This window comes from Molossus molossus, unplaced genomic scaffold, assembly GCF_014108415.1.
Source record: "Molossus molossus isolate mMolMol1 unplaced genomic scaffold, mMolMol1.p scaffold_m16_p_1, whole genome shotgun sequence".
NCBI classification, from domain to species: Eukaryota; Metazoa; Chordata; class Mammalia; order Chiroptera; family Molossidae; genus Molossus; species Molossus molossus.
In genome coordinates, this window is record NW_023425344.1 from 179,436,380 (window position 1) to 179,458,159 (window position 21,780).

Below are 21,780 nucleotides of genomic sequence, written 5' to 3' on the forward strand. Positions count from 1 at the left end.
GGAAAGTCAGGCCACTGACATCCAGGGCATTTCTGCATCTGCCTCTAGCCCACGTGGCCAACCGGGTGCCTTTGAGCATATGTTTGGCTCCAGGCATGGAAGCTAGCTGCCGCAGCTGCTCACCCTTCAAAATGTGTGCTGACCACACCATCGGTCACGAGACACCAACTTGTCATTGGCCCCTCACCAGAGTGTGTCCCAGTTATCCCACAGCTTCATGCCTGGGGGAAGGACGTTCAGTATTATCCAGTGGATAAACACTAATCTGCCAGGTAATTAAATTGAAGGGTCACCATGGAGAAGAGCCACTGGTCAGTGCCTGGCAGTCTTGTTCCTCCTTTACTGGAGTGGCCAGAACAGGGCAGGGGGAGCACACTGGAGACTTGCTAAAAGCTGGAAACGGACTCTCAAAAGTTTGGACTCCAAGCGCTGGGGGTGGGGTAGGGTGGGGGAGTGGCTTCCTCCAGCTGTTTAAAAGGAAGAGTTCAGCCCGGGAAGAGTGTGCGGCTGGGTGTTGGGTGCAGGTCCACTCCGTCCAACTCCTTGAAAGCACTCGCAGAAAAGCCTTCGGGACCTCGTCAGCTTTTGTCTCCGAAACCCGGGGAATGGGACGGCCCCGCGTCAGGCGCCCTCTCCCGGGTAAGGGGTCTGCACGCGCACTCCCAGTCCGCTCCCTACAGGGGTTCCCGCCCCTCTCTCCGCCCCCGGCTGGGCCCGCCCCCGTGCCTGTGTCACCGCGGGCCGGGGGCGGAGAGCTGCGGGGCGGGATATCCGGCCGTTCTCCCCTGCGCCCTCCCGCTGTCCGCTGTCCGCCGCCCGCCTCCGCTCCGGCGCCTCCGCCCGGAGCCGGCCACCCCCGAGCGCACGGGGATCTCCGGTCAGCGCTCCCTTCCCAGACCCTAGCCGGCCCCAAACTCTCAGCCTCCGCCCATCCCCCCAGCCAGAGCCCGCTTCCCAGGCAGGCAGCCCCCAGGATCGGCTGGCGCGCAGGCCCCCACCCCCAGAGCACCATGTTCCCCCGCCCGCTGACCCCACTGGCGGCCCCAAATGGCGCTGAACCCCTGGGCCGGGCGCTGAGACGGACCCCACTGGGCAGGGCCCGGACCGGGCTGGGGGGGCCTCCCCTGCTGCTGCCGTCCATGCTGATGTTCGGGGTGATCGTGGCCTCCAGCGGGCTGCTGCTCATGATCGAGCGGGGCATCCTGGCCGAGATGAAGCCCCTACCCCTGCACCCTCCCAACCGTGAGGGTGCAGCCTGGCGTGGACCAGTACCCCGGCCTGGGGGGCTGTCCCTGGATGCCGGGGACTCGGACTTGCAGGTGAGGCAGGACATCCGGAACCGCACCTTGCGGGCAGTGTGTGGACAACCAGGCATGCCCCGGGACCCCTGGGACTTGCCGGTGGGACAGCGGCGCACCCTGCTGCGCCACATCCTCGTGAGTGACCGCTACCGCTTCCTCTACTGCTACGTCCCCAAGGTGGCCTGCTCCAACTGGAAGCGGGTGCTGAAGGTGCTGGCGGGTGTCCTGGACAGTGTGGACGTCCGCCTCAAGATGGACCACCGCAATGACCTGGTGTTCCTAGCAGACCTGCGACCTGAGGAGATTCGCTACCGCCTGCAGCACTACTTCAAGTTCCTGTTTGTGCGGGACCCCTTGGAACGCCTTCTCTCTGCTTACCGCAATAAGTTCGGCGAGATCCGAGAGTACCAGCAGCGCTATGGGGCCGAGATTGTGAGGCGGTACCGAGCAGGAGCGGGGCCCAGCCCTGCCGGGGACGATGTCACCTTCTCCGAGTTCCTGAGGTACCTAGTGGATGAGGACCCTGAGCGCATGAATGAGCATTGGATGCCCGTGTACCACCTATGCCAGCCTTGTGCTGTTCGCTATGACTTTGTAGGCTCCTATGAGAGGCTGGAGGCTGATGCCAACCAGGTACTGGAGTGGGTGCAGGCACCACCCCATGTCCGATTCCCAGCTCGCCAGGCCTGGTACCGGCCTGCCAGCCGTGAAAGCCTGCACTACCACCTGTGTAGTGCCCCACGGTCCCTGCTGCAGGATTTGCTGCCTAAGTATATCTTGGACTTCTCCCTCTTTGCCTACCCACTGCCGAATGTCACCAGGGAGGCCTGTCACCAGTGACCAAGGGTATGGGCCAGCAGCTGTTGGGGACTGGTTTTGATAATGCCAGCTTCTTGTGCCTGCGGTTCAGAGAAACCCTGGCTCTGAGGCCTGGAGCTTCTCCAGATATTGTATGGCAGGGATTGCCCTTGGAAGTATTTTATCCAGGGTGGGTATCCACTGTGGCTCAGAGGACAGGGTTGGACAGGAGGTCTGGTACTCTCCCATTGGGGGTATTTTTTGCAGGCCAGTGTGATCTTTCTTGTCCTGGCAGAGCCAGATACCAGTTTGCCAATGAGGCAACAACACATCTGTTCTACAGACTGACTCTAGGGAGTGGGCAGTCTACTTGGCACACCTTAACCTGTGGCCAAACCCAGAGGTGCCACCCATCAGGAACACAACCCTGGGGCTCTGGTCGCCCATTCATCCACGAATTAGCAGTCATGCCTTACAAATAACTTTTGTGCCTTTCTGCTTCAGACTCAGAATTTTCTACACTTGCCATGTTCTTTCTGTTTTTCCAAGGAAGGGAAAACCGAGTTAGGGCTCTTGCCTAGTAGCTCCAGGACCCAGCCCTGCAGGCATCCAAAGACCCCTGTGCCCAGCCTCTTCTTGGGGTTCTGAGCACCTCCTCCTATGCTGCAAGGTTGTGACTATGGCTGGTGTATCTGGCTGCCACTTTTCTGACACATTTATTTAAAATTTGTACTTTTTTGATAGAACCCATATGAAGGCTTTGTTTTCCTAATAGCTGAATTTTTAATAAAGCTGTTTTATATTCAAAGTCAGCATCTCTGATTCTCCCTCTGAGCTCCTGTGCATTGAGCGAATCTCCCAGATGTCTGTCTCCCCAGGTCAGGAGAGGGAGCTTGTAGGTAGAGAAAGGAAGACAAAGTGTAACTTATTTGGGCCAGTATAGTGGGCCACTGCCCTACCATGGAGAGTATAGGGGCTCCCCATAGGCTATACCCAATCACAGACTCAGTTTCTGGGATGCCACCGAAGGGCACACCCCATTAGGAATGGCTTATTCCCTGAAAAAGGTGGGTGTGAGACACTGGCTCCTTTTCCTCTCAGGCAGGAATCGTTCTTGACTGAGGAGTCCCCCAGATTAAAAAAAAGGATCGCTGTGTGAGCAAGGGGACGATATTCCTGGCCTTGAGAATTATAAGGAAGGCAAGGCGGTTGAGCAAGGGGCAGGCTCTTGCTGACCTATGTTGAGAGAGTTGTGGGCGATGTGGGAGGATATATACTTAGCCTTGCCATCTTGCCATTGGCCTGAGGAGAAACTGGGGCGGGGTGGGGGAGGGTGGGGGAGGGTGGGGGGCTTCTATGGGCACTCCTAGTTCTCTGCCATGACTCACCAGGAGGCCTTACCTGCCTTACCTGATCTCTTGTCTGGGTCAGGTGCCACTCTTCACTGTCCCCTTGGCTCTGGGGACATCACCTCAGACACTTACCACGCGTTGTTGTAATGGCCCAGTTACTTGTCCATCTCCCCACTGAGACTGAATTGTGCAAAGCTGAGACCATGTCTGACTTGTTCCCAGAACCTAGCCAAAGGGCTGGCATACGATAGGCATGTACATGGCTCAGCAGAACCAAGGTGTACATATTGCTACAGGACAGAGAGCACTGCTCTTGGAGTCACCCAGACTGATCAAGTCCCACCTCTGCTTATCAGCTGCGTGACCACCTCTCTGAGCCTCCACTTACTCCACTGTCTCATGGGAATAATAACACCCATCTTATGTTGATTGCTGTGAGGATTAATGAAGACAAAATGAACAAAAGGGCCCACCCCAGCATGTGGTTCAATGATTGTTCTTTGAGATGCTAGTTGAACATCTGATCCCTTTTTGTCCTGTGGGGATAGAGAAGCCAGGACACTGTGTCCACCCAGTCTCTGGGTAAAGACCCTTTGACCTGTGGGTTCACTTCCTCTGCAAACAGTCCTTCTCTGAGCTTCTGGCCCCACAAGGCCCGCCACCCCCACCCACCCTGTCCCAGCTTCTTCCTCCTTGGCTGGGAACTGCAGCTTCAGACCTATACTATTCAGTCCCCCTTACAAGGCCTGCAGCCTGGACCCCAGTGAACCCAGAGGATGTTGGGCCCTGCTGCTGTATTTACCTCATCTCAGTCTTCACAGCAGCCAATGCCACAGGTGTTATCCTGTTTTAGAGACATGGATACTGGCACAGAGAGGGTAAGTATCCTAACCAAAGTCTACCCCAGGTCTGTGTGCTCCCAAATTGGGAGCCGGGAGAGATGGAGATTGTGGAAGGTAGGGTTTGAGACCAGAGGGAATGAATACAGAGGTTAAGAAGATGAAGGGCAGCCCTGGCCGGCTTTGCCCAGTGGTTAGAGCGTTGGCCCACAGACTGAGGGTCAAGGGTTCGATTTCTAGTCAAGGGCACATACCTGGGTTGCAGGTTCGATCCCCGGCCCTGAACTGGGTCATGCAGGGAGCAATCAATTGATGTGTCTCTCTCACATCCATGTTTCTCACACTCTCTCTTCGCTCTCCCTCCCTTCCACTCTATTTAAAAATCAATGGGAAAATGTCCTCGTGTGAGGATTAACAACAAAATGATGAAGGGCAGGTGGGGGTCATAATTAGGGGCATTTACACACATTCTCCCTCCTCGGTTCTTTAATTCCATCATTGGCAAAGATTCCAGTTTAGCCCAGCTGACATTACCAGTCCCTGAAGGAGTGGGAGACAGATGGAGTCCTTGATGTGGTTAGCTTATTGACAACTCTCCTCTCAGGCATTAAAGGGTGGCAGGCCGCAGAGCATCCTGACAGCCAGCACCGGACACCTGTGGTGTGGAGAGGAGGGTTTGAGGCAGGAAGATGAGGGGGACTGCTGAGACAAACTGCCACCTACTGTCATTTTTTTTCCCCTAGAGCCAGCCCCCGAGGAAATTAATTTGCCATATTCCTTTCCATTTAGGAAAATCGACCTCCTAAAAGAAGCTGCCAAGGAGGTGGCAGAGAGTTGTGGGGGTCCAGCTGGCCCTAGTGTGGCCTGTTTTATATTGGGCACCCAGGCCAGAGCTAGAGTGTGAGGGTGGCAGGCTCCGGGTTGCCAGGGGTGGGGCAGGGGCATTCTGAGGACTGGGCACCTGGACTGTGTCTTCTTGGAATTCTCCCTTTGCACTGAAGCATTTCTCATCCCCACAAGGAGCCAAGTCCGACGCCACTGACTATGAGGATAAGGGTCCCCTTCAGAACTCACTCCATCCCAACAACCCAGTTCCCCGGGGACGGGGACGCAGGGGGATGGGGCTGGCAATTGTTTAACTTCTCTCACCGGCTGAAAGCGGTGAACAAAGGAAAGGGGAGGAGCCGGAAAGGGCCTGGCATTCCAGGTCTGGCTCTGACTCCACTTCCAGGCCAATTCTGGTTCATTTTTCATCCTGTCTGATACTTCTGCCCAGGAACCATCTCACCTTAAATTTTGAGGTTGTTTCCTCTCCGTTTTCTTCTCACACCTTCATTCCCGCCCTTCGGGAGGGTCCCACCACGTAGACCCACTGTAGGAAGGAAGATCTGAGTGGAGCAGCTGACCCTCACCTTTCCCAGATTCACCCGGCCCTCTCCTAGGGTGAATCCAGTGCTTTTCGTGTTGAAACAGCCCCTGCCTGGCTTCAGGCAAGAGGAAAGTATACTAATAATTAACAACAGCTACTCTGAAATCAGAGCACCTGTGCCAGGCATGCTGGTAAGTACTTTGCACGCACCCTCTCCATTCTAACAGCAATCCAGCAAGGTAAGCAAAATTATTTTCACTTTATAGCTGGGGGAATTAAGCCTAAGTGACTTGCCCGAAGAGATGGAGGGGTTGGGATTAAAACCCAGCTCCACCTAATGTTTGCTCCTTTGCAAGTGAACACGCATCATAAGTTACCAGCTCACTGCATTTGCTGATAAGCATTGTGTTCATTTTCCCTGCTTTCTGCAACCATCTCCGGCCCTCCTTTCCCACACTCCACAAGTGATTCTGTCCACAGACCTCTCCAGCTATTGTAGAAATTCCCCAGATTTGCCCACCCTGAGAATCAACTTTCCAGTAGTACTGGGCCTAGATCAGGGATATACTAGACTTTCAGTTCGGGTCCTTCGAGAAGCAGACGCCAAGGCAGAATTAGAAGTGCAAGAGATTTATAGGAGAAGCAGCTGTGGAGGATAAAGGGGAAGGGAGCAGTAGGCTGGAGAGCCTGACACCTGTGAAAGAAGAGAGCGAAGGAAGAACTGCGTGGAGTCTCGGGTTACTGTGTAGCTCTAAGAAAGTCTCTGCAAGACCAGTGGGGAATCCCAGACAGAGGTTACCTATTGGAGGAACGGGTGGGGTGGCGGGGCCACACAAATGCTGAGGCAGATCAAGAGGAGACAGAAAGGTGTGGCGGCGGCAGCTGGGGGCTGTCAGCCAATCACACTTCTCACAGCAGGTTCTCCTGAAGGAAGACAGGAACACAGCACCTCCACGGCTGCCCCACAGCCCAGTCTGGCTACTCTGATTTATGGGCATTTGTCCCCAAAAGTTCTGTTGACATGACCTTCTCAACAACCAGAAAACGGCTATTGGCCTAGCAAGAGCCTCTAAGAGGACTGGGGGTCCTAAACTTAGCTCTTCCCCATGGCCTTTCCTTGGCTTTATAGCAGGATTACTGCCCCTGCCTTCCTTTGGGCATTGGAAGATGTGTGCCATCACCCTGCCCAAGTGCTCATACTGTAACTTGCCCAACTCGCTGCAGGGTTTGATTATCCTTGGTTTGTGCCTTTGTCATTAACTGGGTGGATATGGACCGCCTTGGCCTGGCTTCCGTCTTTCATAGACTCATGTCCTTTCGGGAGAGAGCAGACTCACCCAGAGGTTGAGTCTGGGTGCTAGAACCCCAGACTTCTCAAGGAATGTAGCCTAGGCGTCCTCCAAATCTGCTCATTCATATAAACTCCAGGGGGGCAGCCTGAGAGGGAAGCAGAGTCTCCCTAAAGGGAGCTTCCAGGGACGCGCGTGCCTGAAGTAGCAGCTCTTCTGTAGCAACCCCTGCTGAGCGCTTGCGCTTGTTACATCCTAGCCCTGGACCAGTCTGCGGAGGAGTCCCCCCCAAAAAACAAAGAGAATCACAGCATCAGTCCTGATTGTGCCATTGTGAGGGGACAGAGAGGACCAGGTCAGGCCAGGTCACCCCCTGCCTTCAGTCCTCCGGGGGAAAGCTGTGCCAGCCTCAGCCTTGGGGTGGGGATTCTGGAGACAGAAAGACAAGAAGGCCGTCAAGAACTTGGGAAGGTGAAGCCTGTCGTATCACTCCTGCCACTGGCCCAGCAGCTTCCCCAGACCTGCCGGGCCACCGCCTCACGGACCGTTTGCCAGTGGAGAGAACAGCAGCCCAGGAGGCATCCACTGGCTCATTTCTCTGTCTCTGCCCTGGAGAGATTAAGCTGCCCCAGGGACCCCGCCAGAGCCCCAGGGGCAGCAGAGTCCCAAGAGGCCAAGCACTGTGTCCAGAGAGGCCATCAAAGCAGAGGAGTCCATGGTAACTGGAGGTGAGGCTGGCCCCTGAGCAGAGGGTCACAGGCTGTCTGGAGGAAGGCACTTGAGGCAGGAAACAGTGGAATTGGCTGGGTCGGCAGAGGGGAAATGGGGCAAAGCTTTCTGGTCGAGGAGCTAAACCAAATTAGGGGTTAGCTGACCACTGGCAACCCAGACAGCCCCCCTCCGCCAGTGAGAAGATGTAGTGAGCCTCGTCCACAGAAGCTGCTGGGCACAACGGCAGGCCAGTCCCCTGGTACAAGGGTCTCCTGTTGTCTGAGTGCAAGTGTCTGGTAATAAAAAGAGAGCTGTTCTGAGAGATGAGAGAGCTGGCCTAACTGAAGCAGGAAACCCCGGAGGGAAAAGCCGGCCCCCGTGCAGCATCTAGGGAGGACTCTGATTTTTGTTCACTGAGACACCCCCAGCCCAAGCACCCATATGTTACAAAACAAATAGCTGGAGGACTGGGGGAGCACTGGGCACAGAGAAGGAACAGAACAAAAAAGAGGACTCAGTTAGCCCTGGCCAGGTGGCTCAGTTGGTGGGAGCATCATCCTGTACACCAAAATGTCACAGGTTCAATTCCCATGAGGTTGGATACCTAGGTTGCGGGTTCCATCCCTGGTGTGTGTGTGGGAGGCAACTGATCAATGTTGTTCTCTCTCTCAAAAAAAAAAAAAAAAAATCAATTAAAAACATATGCTTGAATGAGGATTAAAAAAAAAGAAAGGGGACTCCATTGCAGCTCAGATGCCTGGCCCTCCGGAGGCTTTTCTCGGCTATTGACCAGTTAGCCTCTCCCTCCCCCTAAGCCCCAGGTCCCTGCTACTGCACACTTGGAGAGGCGCTTTTAACCCATGGGTTCCTTTTCTGTCCCTGCCCCGTAGACTGGGAGTTTCCCAAAGGCAAGGGCCCGGTCTTGTTTCTCTTTATATTTGGTACATAGATGATGTTTGATAAAGGTTGGATAAGTGGAAGCTCCAATGATTGGATAGACGGATGGATGGATGAATGGGTGGATGGATGAATAGGCGAGTGTGAGTGAGTGAGTGAGAATGAAAGGATGGATGGCTAAATGGAAGTGATCAGCCCAGCCCGTGTGGGTCAGTGGTTGAGCATTGACCCATGCACCAGGAGCTCGAAGGTTCAATTCCCAGTCAGGGCACATGCCCAGGTTGTGGGTCAAATCCCAGTGGGGGGCATGCAGGAGGCAACCAGTTGATGTTCTCTCTTGTCAATATTTCTATCTCTCTCTCCCTCTCCCTTCCTTTCTCTCTCAACTCAATAAAGAAAAAAAATTTTTTTAAAAGGAAAGTGATGGATGGATGGATGGACGGACGGACAGACGGACGGACAGATGGGTGGGTTGATGAATGAGGAAGAACATGGATGGATGGATGGATGAATGAGTAAATGGCAGCAAGGGGACTAAAGGAAGAGGAACTTCTGTAGGAAGAGAAATCAGGAATCACAGTGAACATCTGGTAGTTAGCATATTGTTTTTTAAAGAAGGAGATTGGAAGGAAAGAGAGATGTTCCACTCAGGAAGCAATAGCAGAGGTTTAGCAGTTGGAGGAACTGGCCCAACTTATAGGAGGGAAGGGGAGCCACTTGGACTGGCAGAAATATAGCCACGTGAGAGACAGATGTCATGAGAAAGTGAGAGTCGAGGAGGGACCATGGGAATGGCCCAAAGGGAGGAACTTCAGCAATCAAATGGCTTCCCTGAAGCAGAGGTAAAGGAGGACCACATTCATTGGTTCTATTTTTTTTTTTTTATCCTCACCCGAGGACATTTTTCCATTTTTTGTTCAGGTAGAGTAGGAGGGAGAGAGAGGAACAGAGAGAGAGAGAGAGAGAAACATCGACGTGAAAGGGACACATCGAGTGGTCGCCACCCACACAACCGACCAGGGCCGGGGACAAACTGCAACCGAGGTACATGCCCTTAGCGGGAACCGAACCCAGGTCTCTCAGGACCGCAGGCCGACGTTCTAACCGCTGAGCCAAACCGGCCAGGGCGCATTCATTGGTTCTTAATCCACCCAGGCTTCCTACAGGAGGTGGATCTCAGACACCAAGTGGTTATTAGGAAGGGAGTTCCTTGGGGTATTAAGGACACAGGGTGACCAGCCGCCTGCATTCCAGTTTGGAGTGCTGCACGCCTCCGATGATCTTAAGCAAGTCCCTTCTCTAGTCTCAGTTTTCTCACCTGTCACCTTTACTACCTCTCGGGGATTTGCAGGCCACATGAGGAAAGCAGTTTTACACAGCGTAAAACTACGAACAGGAAGGAGGCTGGAGAGGCAGTGGGCTGAGTGTTCGGGAGCCGGGAGGTTCCGGATTCAGACACCTGCTGTCTGGCTCAGGCCCTCACTAGCTGGGCCAGTTGAACAAGCCTCTGAACCTTTCTGAACCTGTTTCCCCACAAGTAAAATGAGCAAAATAATATCTATCTTGAAGAGTTGTGCGGTTTCAAAATAACTCACGGGACATGCCTGGCATTCAGTAAGTGGAAGTTAATAACACATAGAAGGGATTAATCAGGGCTGCGGTGTGCGACTTGGGCAGCAGGTGCCCCAACACAGGCTGGGTCTCCCAGAGGAGGGAGCACTTCTTTCTCATCCTCGCAAAGGTAACATCTGCTTTCCAAGGTCTGCCCCTGAGGGGGTGCCTCCATCAAGCCTGGGATTAAAACTCATTTCCACCTCTAATCTCTTCCTCTCCACAGTGGAGAGGTCTGAAGGCCTCAGGCTCTGAACATGGCCCATGACCTGGGCTGGGTGGGTCCAGACATCCTCCTCCCGGAGCGGGAGAGGCGCTCCCTCTCAGTGTCAGGGGACACTGTCATCACCCCTTCAGGGACCAGGCAGAGTGGGAAGGTTCCAGCAAGGCCCCAGCGGCCTGAGTCTTGCCACCATCCCGTGGCAGAGCCTGTCACCCCACTGTTCTACAGTCATTCTTTTGGTTTAAGAAATCATCCCATGTAGATGCAAAAGCCAGACAATCGTAGCAAGGAGCTGTCAGTTATTCATGTATTTATGTATGTATGTATTTATTTATTTAATCCTCACCAGAGGATATTTTTCTATTTGTCTTCAGATAGAGTGGGAGGGAGGGGGAGAGAGAGAGGGAGAGAAACAGAAACATCGATGTGAGAGAGACACATCAACTGGCTGCCTCCCTCACGACCCCACCAGAGCCCGGCACAAACCACAATCGAGATACGTGCCCTTGACCAAAATCGAACCCCGCGACTCTTTGGTCCGCAGGCTGACACTCTAACCACTGAGCCAAACCAGCCAGGGCAAAGGAGCTGTCATTTATTAACTGCCTATTTGTGCTGGGCCCTGTGCAAAGAGATGTCTGTACATCTTTTCTCCTATTTTTTTATTTTGAGAATGTTCAAACCTACATAAAAGTTGTAAAAATAGTACAGCGAACACCCATAGACCTAGATTCACCAGTTCACATTTTGCCACATTTGTTTTATCTCTCTGTATGTGTATGCTTTTCTAAACCATTTCAGAATAGATTACAGACTTCGTCATGCTTTGCCCCCAAAATATTTCAGGATGTATTTCCTAAGGAAAAAAACATCCTTCTTTGTAACCCAATACTATAATCAAACCTGAGACATTTTACAGTAATATAACAGTATTACATAAGTCCAGATTTAAATTTTCCCAATTGCCCAGATAATGTTTTTTAACTTTTTATTTTTAAATCCAATCAAAGATCGTGCACTATATTTAGTTGTCATGACTCCGTAGTCTTCTTTCACCTAAAACAGTCTCCCCCTCACTCCCCACACCAACCCCTCCACGTTTGGTCTTTCATGTCATTAATGTTTTGAAGCATTCAAATTACTTGTTTGCATCCCTGGCCAGTTTGGCTCAGCACTAGAGTGTCAGACCAATGAGTCATGGGTTCGATTCCAGTCAAGGGCACATATCTTGCTTGCAGTTTGTTTGTCCCCGGCCCTGGTCATGCAGGAGGCAACCCGTTGATGTTTCTTTCTTTCTCCCTTTCTCCTCCCTTTCTCTTCCTCCTCCTCTATCTGAAGATAAATAGAAAAATATCTTCAGGTGAGGATTTAAAAAAAAATTACTTGTTTGCAGACTGTCCCTCAATTTGGATTTTCTGATGGTTTCCTCATGGTTAGATTCAAGTTGACCTCTCCTGATTCTCCTAGGAACTTTCTGATGGATTTTACTATTTCATCCTGCAGAATGGAGGCTGAGGCTGAGAGGGCTGTCACACAGCCTTTGGGAGGCTGCCCATGCAGGATGCAGAGGGCTTGCTTCTCAGTCTTGCTCATGCTCCACACGACCTGGAGCCTCTGTGAAGTCTTATCACTTGGGTTATATGACAGATTTAACTTGTTTATCAGCCCCTATTAGCAACTTGACCATCGATGGAGAGCAGATTTTTGACAGGATCTGGGAAGAAGAATGATATCTCAGGGGAGGGCAACTCCAATGTACTCTGCAGTGAGCCTCAGTTTCCATAGTCAACCTGACTGGAACCCCAAATGCCCTTTAGGCTATTCTAGAAATTTGACTTTTCCCACCCCTTTCTAGACCTCCAGGGGAAGTGGTGTGTCACATCACACTCGCTCACACACACACTCATGCACCACATGCCATATACTGCTAGGATGTAACAATCTTCTGGCTACCCTCACAGTGAATTCTGTCCCATTGCCTAGCAACCCTAGGCCATTTCTGCCCTTCCCAGCCAGAGGGTGGGTAGAGAGGACAACCGCACGACGTGCTGGGAGTCTGTTGCTGTGGAGGTCTCCTGGCCCACTTCTGCCTAACAACCATCAAGCTCCTTGTGCTCTGGGGAGTTACCTTCCTCCTCCTGGGGGATGAGCAGATTCTTTTTAGGGCCTTTCCTCCTGGCTTGGGAGCCACACAAATGCACTATAGAATGCAGGGCTCCTACGGGGGGTGCCTGAAAACTAAGGGGAGGACGCACACCTCACCTGGCAGCGATCTCTGAAGAGAAATGGGTAAAAGGAGATTCTGGATAAGAACCTCCTTATGCCAGGACAGTCGAGCTTCTTGTGGTATGGTGCTACAGAGGTTCAGAGACCTGCTGGCCAAGAGTGGGTTGGGTCCTGGCCATGCTCTTTTGTGAAAGGAGAGAGGTGGTGGATGGTCCGTGTACCTGGGCAGCTCCTGAATCATCCAAGCCTGCAGGTAATCTTGAATACATATATAGGGTTAGCCATTTTATTCAGGTAAGATTTAGGCCAAGATACTTGCCTGGGATCCTCAGGACCCCTTAGGGCTCTGAGGTCAGAATTCAAGAAGTTGGTAAACTTGGGGGAAAGTTACATTTTTTTTTTGTTAATCCTCACCCAAGGATATTTTTTCCACTGATTTTCAGAGAGTGGAAGGGAGGGAGAAAGGGAAGGAGGGAAAGGGGTGGGGGGAGAAAGAGACATCGATTGGTTGCCTCCTGCCTGAGCCCCAGCTGGGGCTGGGGATCAAACCTGCAACCCAGGTACATACCCTGACCAGAAATTGAACCCATAACCTTTTGGTGCCTGGGACAATGCTCAACCAACTGAGCCACACTGGCCAGGGCTTTTTCCTTTTTGGTAGTGGTCATCCTAATGGGTATGTGGTGATAGCACAATATGATTTTGATTTGCATTTCTCTGATGGTTAGTGATGTTGAGCATCTTTTCATATGCTTGTTGTCCATTTGTATATTTTCTTTGGAAAAATGTCTACTCAAGTCCTATGCCCATTTTTAAATTGCATTGTTGGGGGGGATTGTTGTTGAATTGTACAAAATCTTTATATATGCTGGATATTAACCTCTTATCAGATATATGCTTTGCAAATATTTTCTCCCATTCCATAGGCTGCCTTTTTATTCTGTTGGTTGTTTCTGTTGCTGCACAGAAGTTTTTTTGTTTGTTTGTTGTTTTTGTTTTTTATTCTTACCCAAGGACATTTTTCCATTTTTTGTTCAGATAGAGTGGGAGGGAGGGAGAGAGAGAGAGAGAGAGAGAGAGAGAGAGAGAGAGAGAGAGAGAAATATCGTTGTGAAAGGTACACATTGAGTGGCTGCCACCTGCATGACCCAGCCAGGGCCGAGGACAAACTGCAACCGAGATACATGCCCTTAGCAGGAACCGAACCTGGGTCTCTCTGGACCACAGGCCGACGCTCTAACCACTGAGACAAACCTGCCAGGGCATTGTGCAGAAGTTTTTATGTTTGATGTAGTCCCATTTGTCTATTTTTTTCTTTTGCTTCGTTGCCTATGTTTTTGGTGTTGTATCTAAGAAATCATTGCCTATTCCAACATTAAGATGATTTCCCCCTATGTTTTCTTCTAGTAGTTTCAGGTCTTACATTTAGATCTTTAATCCATTTTAGTTAATTTTTGTAAATGGCAGAAGATAAGGGTCTGTCTTCATTCTTTTGCAGGTCGATATCCAGTTTCTCCAACACCATTTGTTGAAAGGCTGCTCTTTCTTCATTGTGTTGCCTTAGTACCTTTATGGACAATAATTTGATCATATACACAAGATTTATTTTGGGGCTCTCTATTCTGTTCCATTGATCTTGATGTCTATGCCAGTACCATGCTGTTGTGATTATTATAGCTTTGTAATATGTTTTGAAATCAGGAAGTATGAGGCCTCCAGCTTTGTTCTTCTTTCTCAAGATTGTTTTGGCTATTCAGGATCCTTTGAGATTCCATATGAATTTTAGGATAGTTTTTCTTATTTCTGAAAAAAAAAAAAAAAGCCATTGGTAGACCAGTGGTTCTTAACCTGTGGTCCCAGAACCCCTGGATGGCATTTGGGGTGCTGAGAGTTCCCTAGAACTGTGTGTGTCTGCCTCTGATCATTTTTACTTGGTTTCTGCTCAGACATCTGAGGGTTCCCTGGAGTCTGCAGATTGGGCTTCTGATCACACCTTCCACAGATATCAAGATGATGGCCATGGGCAGTGGACTTGTCATGATATAAGGGTAAGTCACACATAGGAATCAAATCCAAAAGAGCTCATCATACAATACAGATGTAGCCTTATTGTTAGTATTGCTGCTGTTGGAATTTTCAGTTACCACTATTGACACTTTGGGAAAAGTGTTGCTGTCTTAATCTGTACCCTTATAAGCTTTATTAATTAGAAAGCAATATTCCATCAAATGATTATTACTTTAGTGTGTTTTGCCCTAAAATGAATATCTGCTTTTCTCAAAACCTGTCTTTCTTTTCGCTTTGGGTCTCTGGTGGTCTATAATCTCAGACTGTAAACCGCACAGGGGCAGAAGAGTGTCCTATTTATTTATTTATTTTTATTTTTATTTATTTTTATCCCCACCCGAGGACATTTTTGATGTTTTGTTCAGATAGAGTGGGAGGGAGAGAGAGAGAGAAAGAAACATCGACATGAAAGAGACACATCCAGTGGTCGCCAACCAGGGCCATGGACAAACTACAACCAAGGTACATGCCCTTAGCGGAAACCGAACCCAGGTCTCTCTGGACCACAGGCCAACGCTCTAACCACTGAGCCAAACCGGCCAGGGTGAGAGTGTCCTTTTTAATTGTTCTTGTCTCATCATGTTGGGTGTGGGAGTTTGGTGATGAAGTTGTTACCATGCACGTTCCTGGTGATGTCTGAGCAGGTTGGGGGACAGCTTCACAATGTGTTGTTCAGCAGCTTGTATTCTTAAGCATAATGGGACAAAAATCTTTTACAATACTTGTTGATACAATCATTGTAAGAGACTGCTATGGACTGAAGGTTTGTGTCCCTTCAAAATTCAAATGTTGAAGCCCCAATCCCCAGTGTAATAATATTAGGTAGTGGGTCTTTGGGAATCAATTAAGTTTAGAAGAGGTCATAAAGGTGGAGACCCTGTGATGGGACTAGTGTCTTCGTAAGGACAGGAGGAGACCAGCGCTCGCTCTTTCTCCTCCATGAGAGCACACAGTAAGGACGCTGCTGTCTGAAAACCAGAGAAAGGGCTCTTAGCAGACACAGAATCTGCCAACACCTTGATCTTGGGCTTCCCAGCCTCCAGAACTGTGAGAAATGGAAGTGTTGTTTAAGCCGCCTTTCTATGGTTTTCTCTTATAGCCGTCTGAACTGACTAAGAAACTCTTACTGATTAAAACACAAGTCAAATAACAGTATCTTACACTTTATTTTTCAAAGTTCGAGTCACCCTTTTCTTCCTGGAAACCACCACCTAAAGTGCAGACTTGAAGGTAGTTTCCTTGGACCAGCAAAGCTAACTTGTCCATTTTGTTTTTTGTTTTGTTTTGTTTTGTTTTGTTTTTTTAACACTGATGCTTGGGCTTCATCCTGAGGTCTGAATGTATTATGCTGGGGTAACACCAGGGCATGGATACTTTTTATTATTTATTTTATTTTTTTTTTATTTTGTGGTACGTGCCCCTAGCAGGAACCGAACCTGGGGCTCTCTGGTTCACAGGCCGATGCTCAACCGCTGAGCCAAACTGGCCAGGACAACTTGTCCATTTTGTGTTGGCTCCCTCCTCTGCCCCTCTCTCTGACTAGAGTGGCTATGACTTTGTCCCCCTTTCGCCCTCCCTCCTGAGCCTCTACTCGACTCTTCAGTCCGAGGGCCAACACTCTGTTGAGCCAAACCTGCCAGAGCATTACGCAGAATTTTAAAAGATCACTTTCCCCCCTGATATGTTACTACGTCTTGTAGATCTGAGTAGAAGGTGGAAACAGTGGAACATGCACTGTTCTTCCAAACTTACTTGACTACATAATCTCTTTTTTCACGGGTCTGGGTTTCCTCTGAATCCACATTGGGAAAGAAGTACGTAGGAGACACAAACCAGCTCCTATATCAGCTTTGCTGTTTTGATTCTCTTCTATAAATAAACACATGTACTAATGTTTCCATCTACGTCTAATTTCTAGAAATACAAATTAGGTATGATTCAGGTAGAAAGATGGGTGGTGGGTATATGAATGTTTATTTTATTACTCTTTGAACTGTACATCTATTTTATGTATACTCTTTTGTATGTATATTTTGTCAAAACATATTTTTCTCTTGTTTAGTACTAAGTATCATAGCTTTTATAATTCACATACCATTATTTGTTGACTTAAGCTTTCTAAAGTTTTAAATAATAATGAGCACCAGCCAGAGTGGCTCAGTTGGTTGAGCGTCATCCTGTGCAAGAAGAGGCTGCTGGTTTGATTCCTGGCTAGGGCGCATGCCTGGGTTGCAGGTTCAATCCCCGGTCGGGGCATGTATGGAAGGCAACCAATCACTGTTCCTCTCTCATATCAGTATTTCTCTCTCTTTCTCCCTTCCTCTCTCTAAGCATGTCCTCAGGTGAAGATTTTTAAATAATTAATGCGTTAATTAATAAAAAGCAAGAATAAAAATTGTTTAGGTATATTCCTTATGTACTCTTTTATTTTTACTTATGTACTATTTTAGATCTTTTTTTTTTTTCAAAGTACACATAAAGAGATTATAAGTCTTGGAATGCCTATAAATATCATCCAATTGAACTGTGTGCCACAGAGTAGAAAACTTCCCCGTCTATCCTTGTAAGCTCGTGTTCTTTCCAGGACATCTAGAATAGTGGTTAAGAGCACAGGGTTGGAAATCAAGATCTGTATTTAAACCCCCAGTTCATTTCTTCTTACCTGTATAACACTGGGTAAATTGTTTCACCTCTCAAAGCCTCAGTTTCTGAATCTGTAGAATAGAGGTTGTTTGGAGGTCTATATGGGACAAGGCATGTAAAACTCTATAAATTGCAGCTGTCATATAAAGTACTTACCAGCACCAGTACTTACCACTGAGTGTGGCCTTGTGAAATAGCAAGCAGAATGAATGACTGCTTGTTGATTTTATGGGCAGCAAAAAGTCTTCCCACCCTCTACATTATTTATTTTTTAGAAAGAGAGGAAGGGAGAGATAGAAACATCTATGTGAGAGAGAAACATCAATTGGCTGCCTCCTGCACGCTCCCACTGGGGATCAAGCCTGCATCCTGGGCATGTGCCCTGACTGGGAATCGAACCAGGACCTCTCAGTCCATGGGACGATGCTCAATCCACTGAGCCACACTGGCCGGAACCACCCTCTAGTTTTTGATGGTTAATTTTATGTGTCAACTTGCCTGAGCCACAGGGCGCCCAGATATTTGGTCAATATCAAATATTAGCCTCATCTTTAGGGATGAGGCTAACAATAGAATCAATAGATTGAGTAAAGCAGATTGTTCCTCCTAATGTGGGAGGGCCTCATCCAACCAGTTGAAGGGCTGAATAGAGAAAAAAAAGCTGATAACCTCACCTCTGAGAGTAAGGGGAACTCCTCCTGCCTGACTACCTTGAACTGGGACACTGGTCTTTTCCTGCCTTCAAACTCAAAATGAAACATTTGCTCTTCTTGAGTCTTGAGCCTGCTCGATTTGAACTAGAACTACACCATCAACTCTCCTGGGTCTCCAGCTTGCCACTGCAGATGTTGGGGCTTCTCAGCTTCTATAATTGCCTGAGCTAGTTCCTTGTAATAAACACACATACACACCCTGTTGATTCTGTTTCTCTGAAGAACCCTCAACTACTTGGATATATATTCTTTTAAAATTGCAATTAAGAAAGTCAAAATGGCTAAAAAAAAACCAAAAACACAACATCAACCTAACAACTGATATGAGTGTGAAATATACAGTTACTCATTGGACTAAGACTGAGTGAGGGTTAAACCTGAGAAAATATAGTGTGTAAAGGCCATATACTCATATAATGTAGCTATAGTACAACTATAAAAATGGGGAGAAAATGGAAGAGCATAATTAAAAAATTTTTAACTGTTCTCAGTAATTTTAGCAATGGAAGTAGCGTTCATGTTATTCTGAGACTACTGCGTATGTGATATGGGATAGATTATTCATAATGTGATATTCTAATTTTATCCTGCCCTTTGTTCTTGAGAACTGGGCTTCTTGGAATAGAAGGAAAGATACACTGATATAATACAAAAAAGGTTAAGGGAAAACTGTAATCCTGCATTCTTTGCACAAGCCAGAGTTGCTTTCTTTTGTGCCCACATCCTTTGTGTTCTCATACCCAACATGACATGGCCTCCAGCTTACTGAGATTCCCTCCTGCCTGAGAATTACCCTTCCTTTAGCCTCCCCAGTCTCCACCTCCAATAGTCATGTTTGTAACATGTGAAAAGGCCCACCAGCTAGAGTGTTTGGATACCTTTAACTAACCATGTGCAAGATGAAGTGAGGGAAGTAGATCTGGAGAACGAAAAACAAGAAGCTGCCCCATAGAGAAGAACTGCCCTGATCCCTGACAACTTTCCTATCCTTGGTTTCACTCCCTTCCTGGGGCCTGGCTGTATTTCTGTTCTTGGCTCTGCGCGTTCTTATACTAAACTTCCCTTTTCTGCTTAAGCTTACTTGAGAACTTGTCTTCACCTATCAATTTGGAAAGGGTTTGGCTAATTCTTACTAAGTATACATGACTAATAAAACTCCCTAAGATTTAAAAACAAAAACTTTAGTCCTGAATATGAATCAAAAGTATCAGTAGAAATTCATGAGATATTATGTGTTTATCTATTGAGTGATCTACCAGTTGATCTATCTGTCCTAGCTCTGCCATCTAAAGAGGCCTAGAAACAGTGACTAACCTAGTAGCAATGAGAATCTATAGTATCCAAATTGTAGTCTTGAAATATTATTTTCTACTAAAAGAAACCAAAGCTTCTTGGAAAAATGGTTGATTCCAGGTCTGGGGTAGGAAATATACAAGATCAGCCTGAATATCTTGTTTTACTGGATAGCAAGGAAGTGATCAGACTGCTGCGATCATGTCAAAAGACTTGGGAGCCAACTTTAAAATGTTCCCACCAGCTCGGCTGGTGTGGCTCTGGCTAGAGCACCATCCCATTCACTGAGAGGTCCGGGTTCACTTCCTGGTCAGGGCACATGCCCAGGCTGCAGGCTTGATCCCCAGTAGGGGATGTACTGGAGGCAGCTGATTGATGTTTTTATCTTTCTCTCCCTTTCTCCCTTTAAAAAAAATCAATAAAAACTTTTTTTATGCTTTTAAAAAAATAAATAAAATGCTCCCACCAGCCAAAGATGAGACAATTTTAGCTTCAAAAGGATAATAATTGTAACTGATTGAAACCATGAGCTGCATTCAAATTTATGAGTTCATACTACTATTTAAAAAACAGTCATTGCCCGGCCAGTGTGGCTCAGTGGTTGAGCGTCGACCCATGCACCAAGAGGTTGCCAGTTCAATTCCCGGTCAGGGCACATGCCCAGGTTGTGGGCCTCATCCCCAGTGAGGGGCATGCAGGAGGTGGCCAGTCGATGTTCTCTCTCATTGATATTTCTCTCTCTCTCTCCCTCTTTCTTTCTCTCTCTCTAAAATCAATAAAGAAAAAAAAATTTAAATGAATAAATAATAGTCCTCTTCAGCCTTGGGCAGTGTTTCTCACTGGTTAAAGCATTGACTACTGTGTACCGAGGGGTGGCAGGTTTGATTCACAAACATGTACCTGGGTTGCAGGTTCACTCCCTAGCCCTGTTAAGGTGTGTGCAGGAGGGAACCAATCCATGTGTCTCTCTTGCATTAATGTCTCTGTCTCTCTGTCTCTCTCTCTCTCTCTCCCTCTTTCTCTTTTTCTTTCTCTCTTCTTCTCTCCCTTCCAGTATGTCTAAAAATACTGGAAAAAATATCCTCAGGTGAGGATTAAAAAAAAATTTAAATAAGTAATTTAAACAACAGTCATCTTTAGCCCTGGCCGGGTGACTCACTTAGTTGGTGTTTCATCCCATATACTGAAAGGTTTGCAGTTCAGTTCCCTGTAGGGTATGTACCTGGGTCATGGGTTCAATCCCCAGGCAGGGCACATACAGGAGACAACCCATATGTTTCTCTCTCACATCGATGTTTCTCTCCCTCCCTCACTCTCTAAAATCAATGAATATGTCCTCAGATGAGGATAAAAAATAATCATCCTCAGAAAATGATAGTCATTATTTTTTAAATCGATAAATAAAAAGAAAGACTCAAGTGTTTATCTTGTCTTTCTATTAAACTTTACCTCTGGGTAACTAAAGATTAGATGAAGGGAATAATTTTTAAAATAAAGTACCCCAATTAATAAATAAAAAATAAATGATAAGCCCTGGCCGGTGTGGCTCAGTTGGTTGAGCGTCACCCAGTGAGATTCCCAGTCAGGGCATATGTCCAGGTTTCAGGTTCAATCCCCTGTTGGGGTGCATGTGAGAGGCAGCTGATCAATGTTTCTCTGTCACATCAATGTTTCTCTCTCTCCCCCCTCCCTTTCTCTCTAATATCAATAAAAACATATTTTTTTAAATGTTTAAAAATAAATGATAAAATGTTACCATTTTACAACCCCCAACAAATGAATGGATCCAGGCACTGAGCATCAATAGCTGCTAACATTCACAAAACCTGAGATAACCAGAAGCCAATTTGCAGGGAATACAGAGGACAGAGGAACATCTTGAACAACAGCTTTGGGAGCTGGGAGAATATGGGAAGCAAAACCCTAAACTGCCAACAAAAATTGCTGATGTTTTTTAGGTGCTACTACATGTAGGCATTGTCCTGGTTTTCCATGTATGATCTCACTTAATCTTCATGACAACCTCATGAAGCAGGTACAATTATCATGCTTAATTTACAGATAAAGAGGAAGTGAGGCACAGAGGGATTTGGTAACTTGCTCAAGGTCACACAGCTAACAAATCCATGAGCTGGAATTTAAACTCTAACCCTCTGGCTCCAGGATCTACTCTTTAAGCACCAGGTTATATTGCCTCTCAAAAAAAAAAAAAAATGTTTTTTGCTCTTCCCAAAAGCTACCTGAGGTGACCTCTGAAAATGGTTCATTCTTCACCTGACCCAGAAAACCCCACAAACTCATGCAAATCAAGAGGTTCAAATCTTCATGTTCACTTTAAGAACACTTGTGAAACTGCCCAGGCCATCAAGGGTGTACTTATCCGAAAAGCTACCAAGTACCTGAAGGATGTTACCTTACAGGAGCAATGTGAGCCTTTCCATTGTTACG

The 21,780-nt window shown here is 47.9% G+C and overlaps 1 protein-coding gene across 1 annotated transcript; it reads left to right on the plus strand.

Moving 5' to 3' along the window:
- The first annotated feature begins 763 nt into the window (after positions 1-763).
- Positions 764-2,852, plus strand: CHST14 (carbohydrate sulfotransferase 14). Its single transcript, XM_036271700.1, has one exon. It carries the CDS (start codon positions 1,011-1,013, stop codon positions 2,139-2,141), a length of 1,131 nt encoding a protein of 376 aa, XP_036127593.1. The 5' UTR covers positions 764-1,010; the 3' UTR covers positions 2,142-2,852.
- The last annotated feature ends 18,928 nt before the right edge of the window (positions 2,853-21,780 follow it).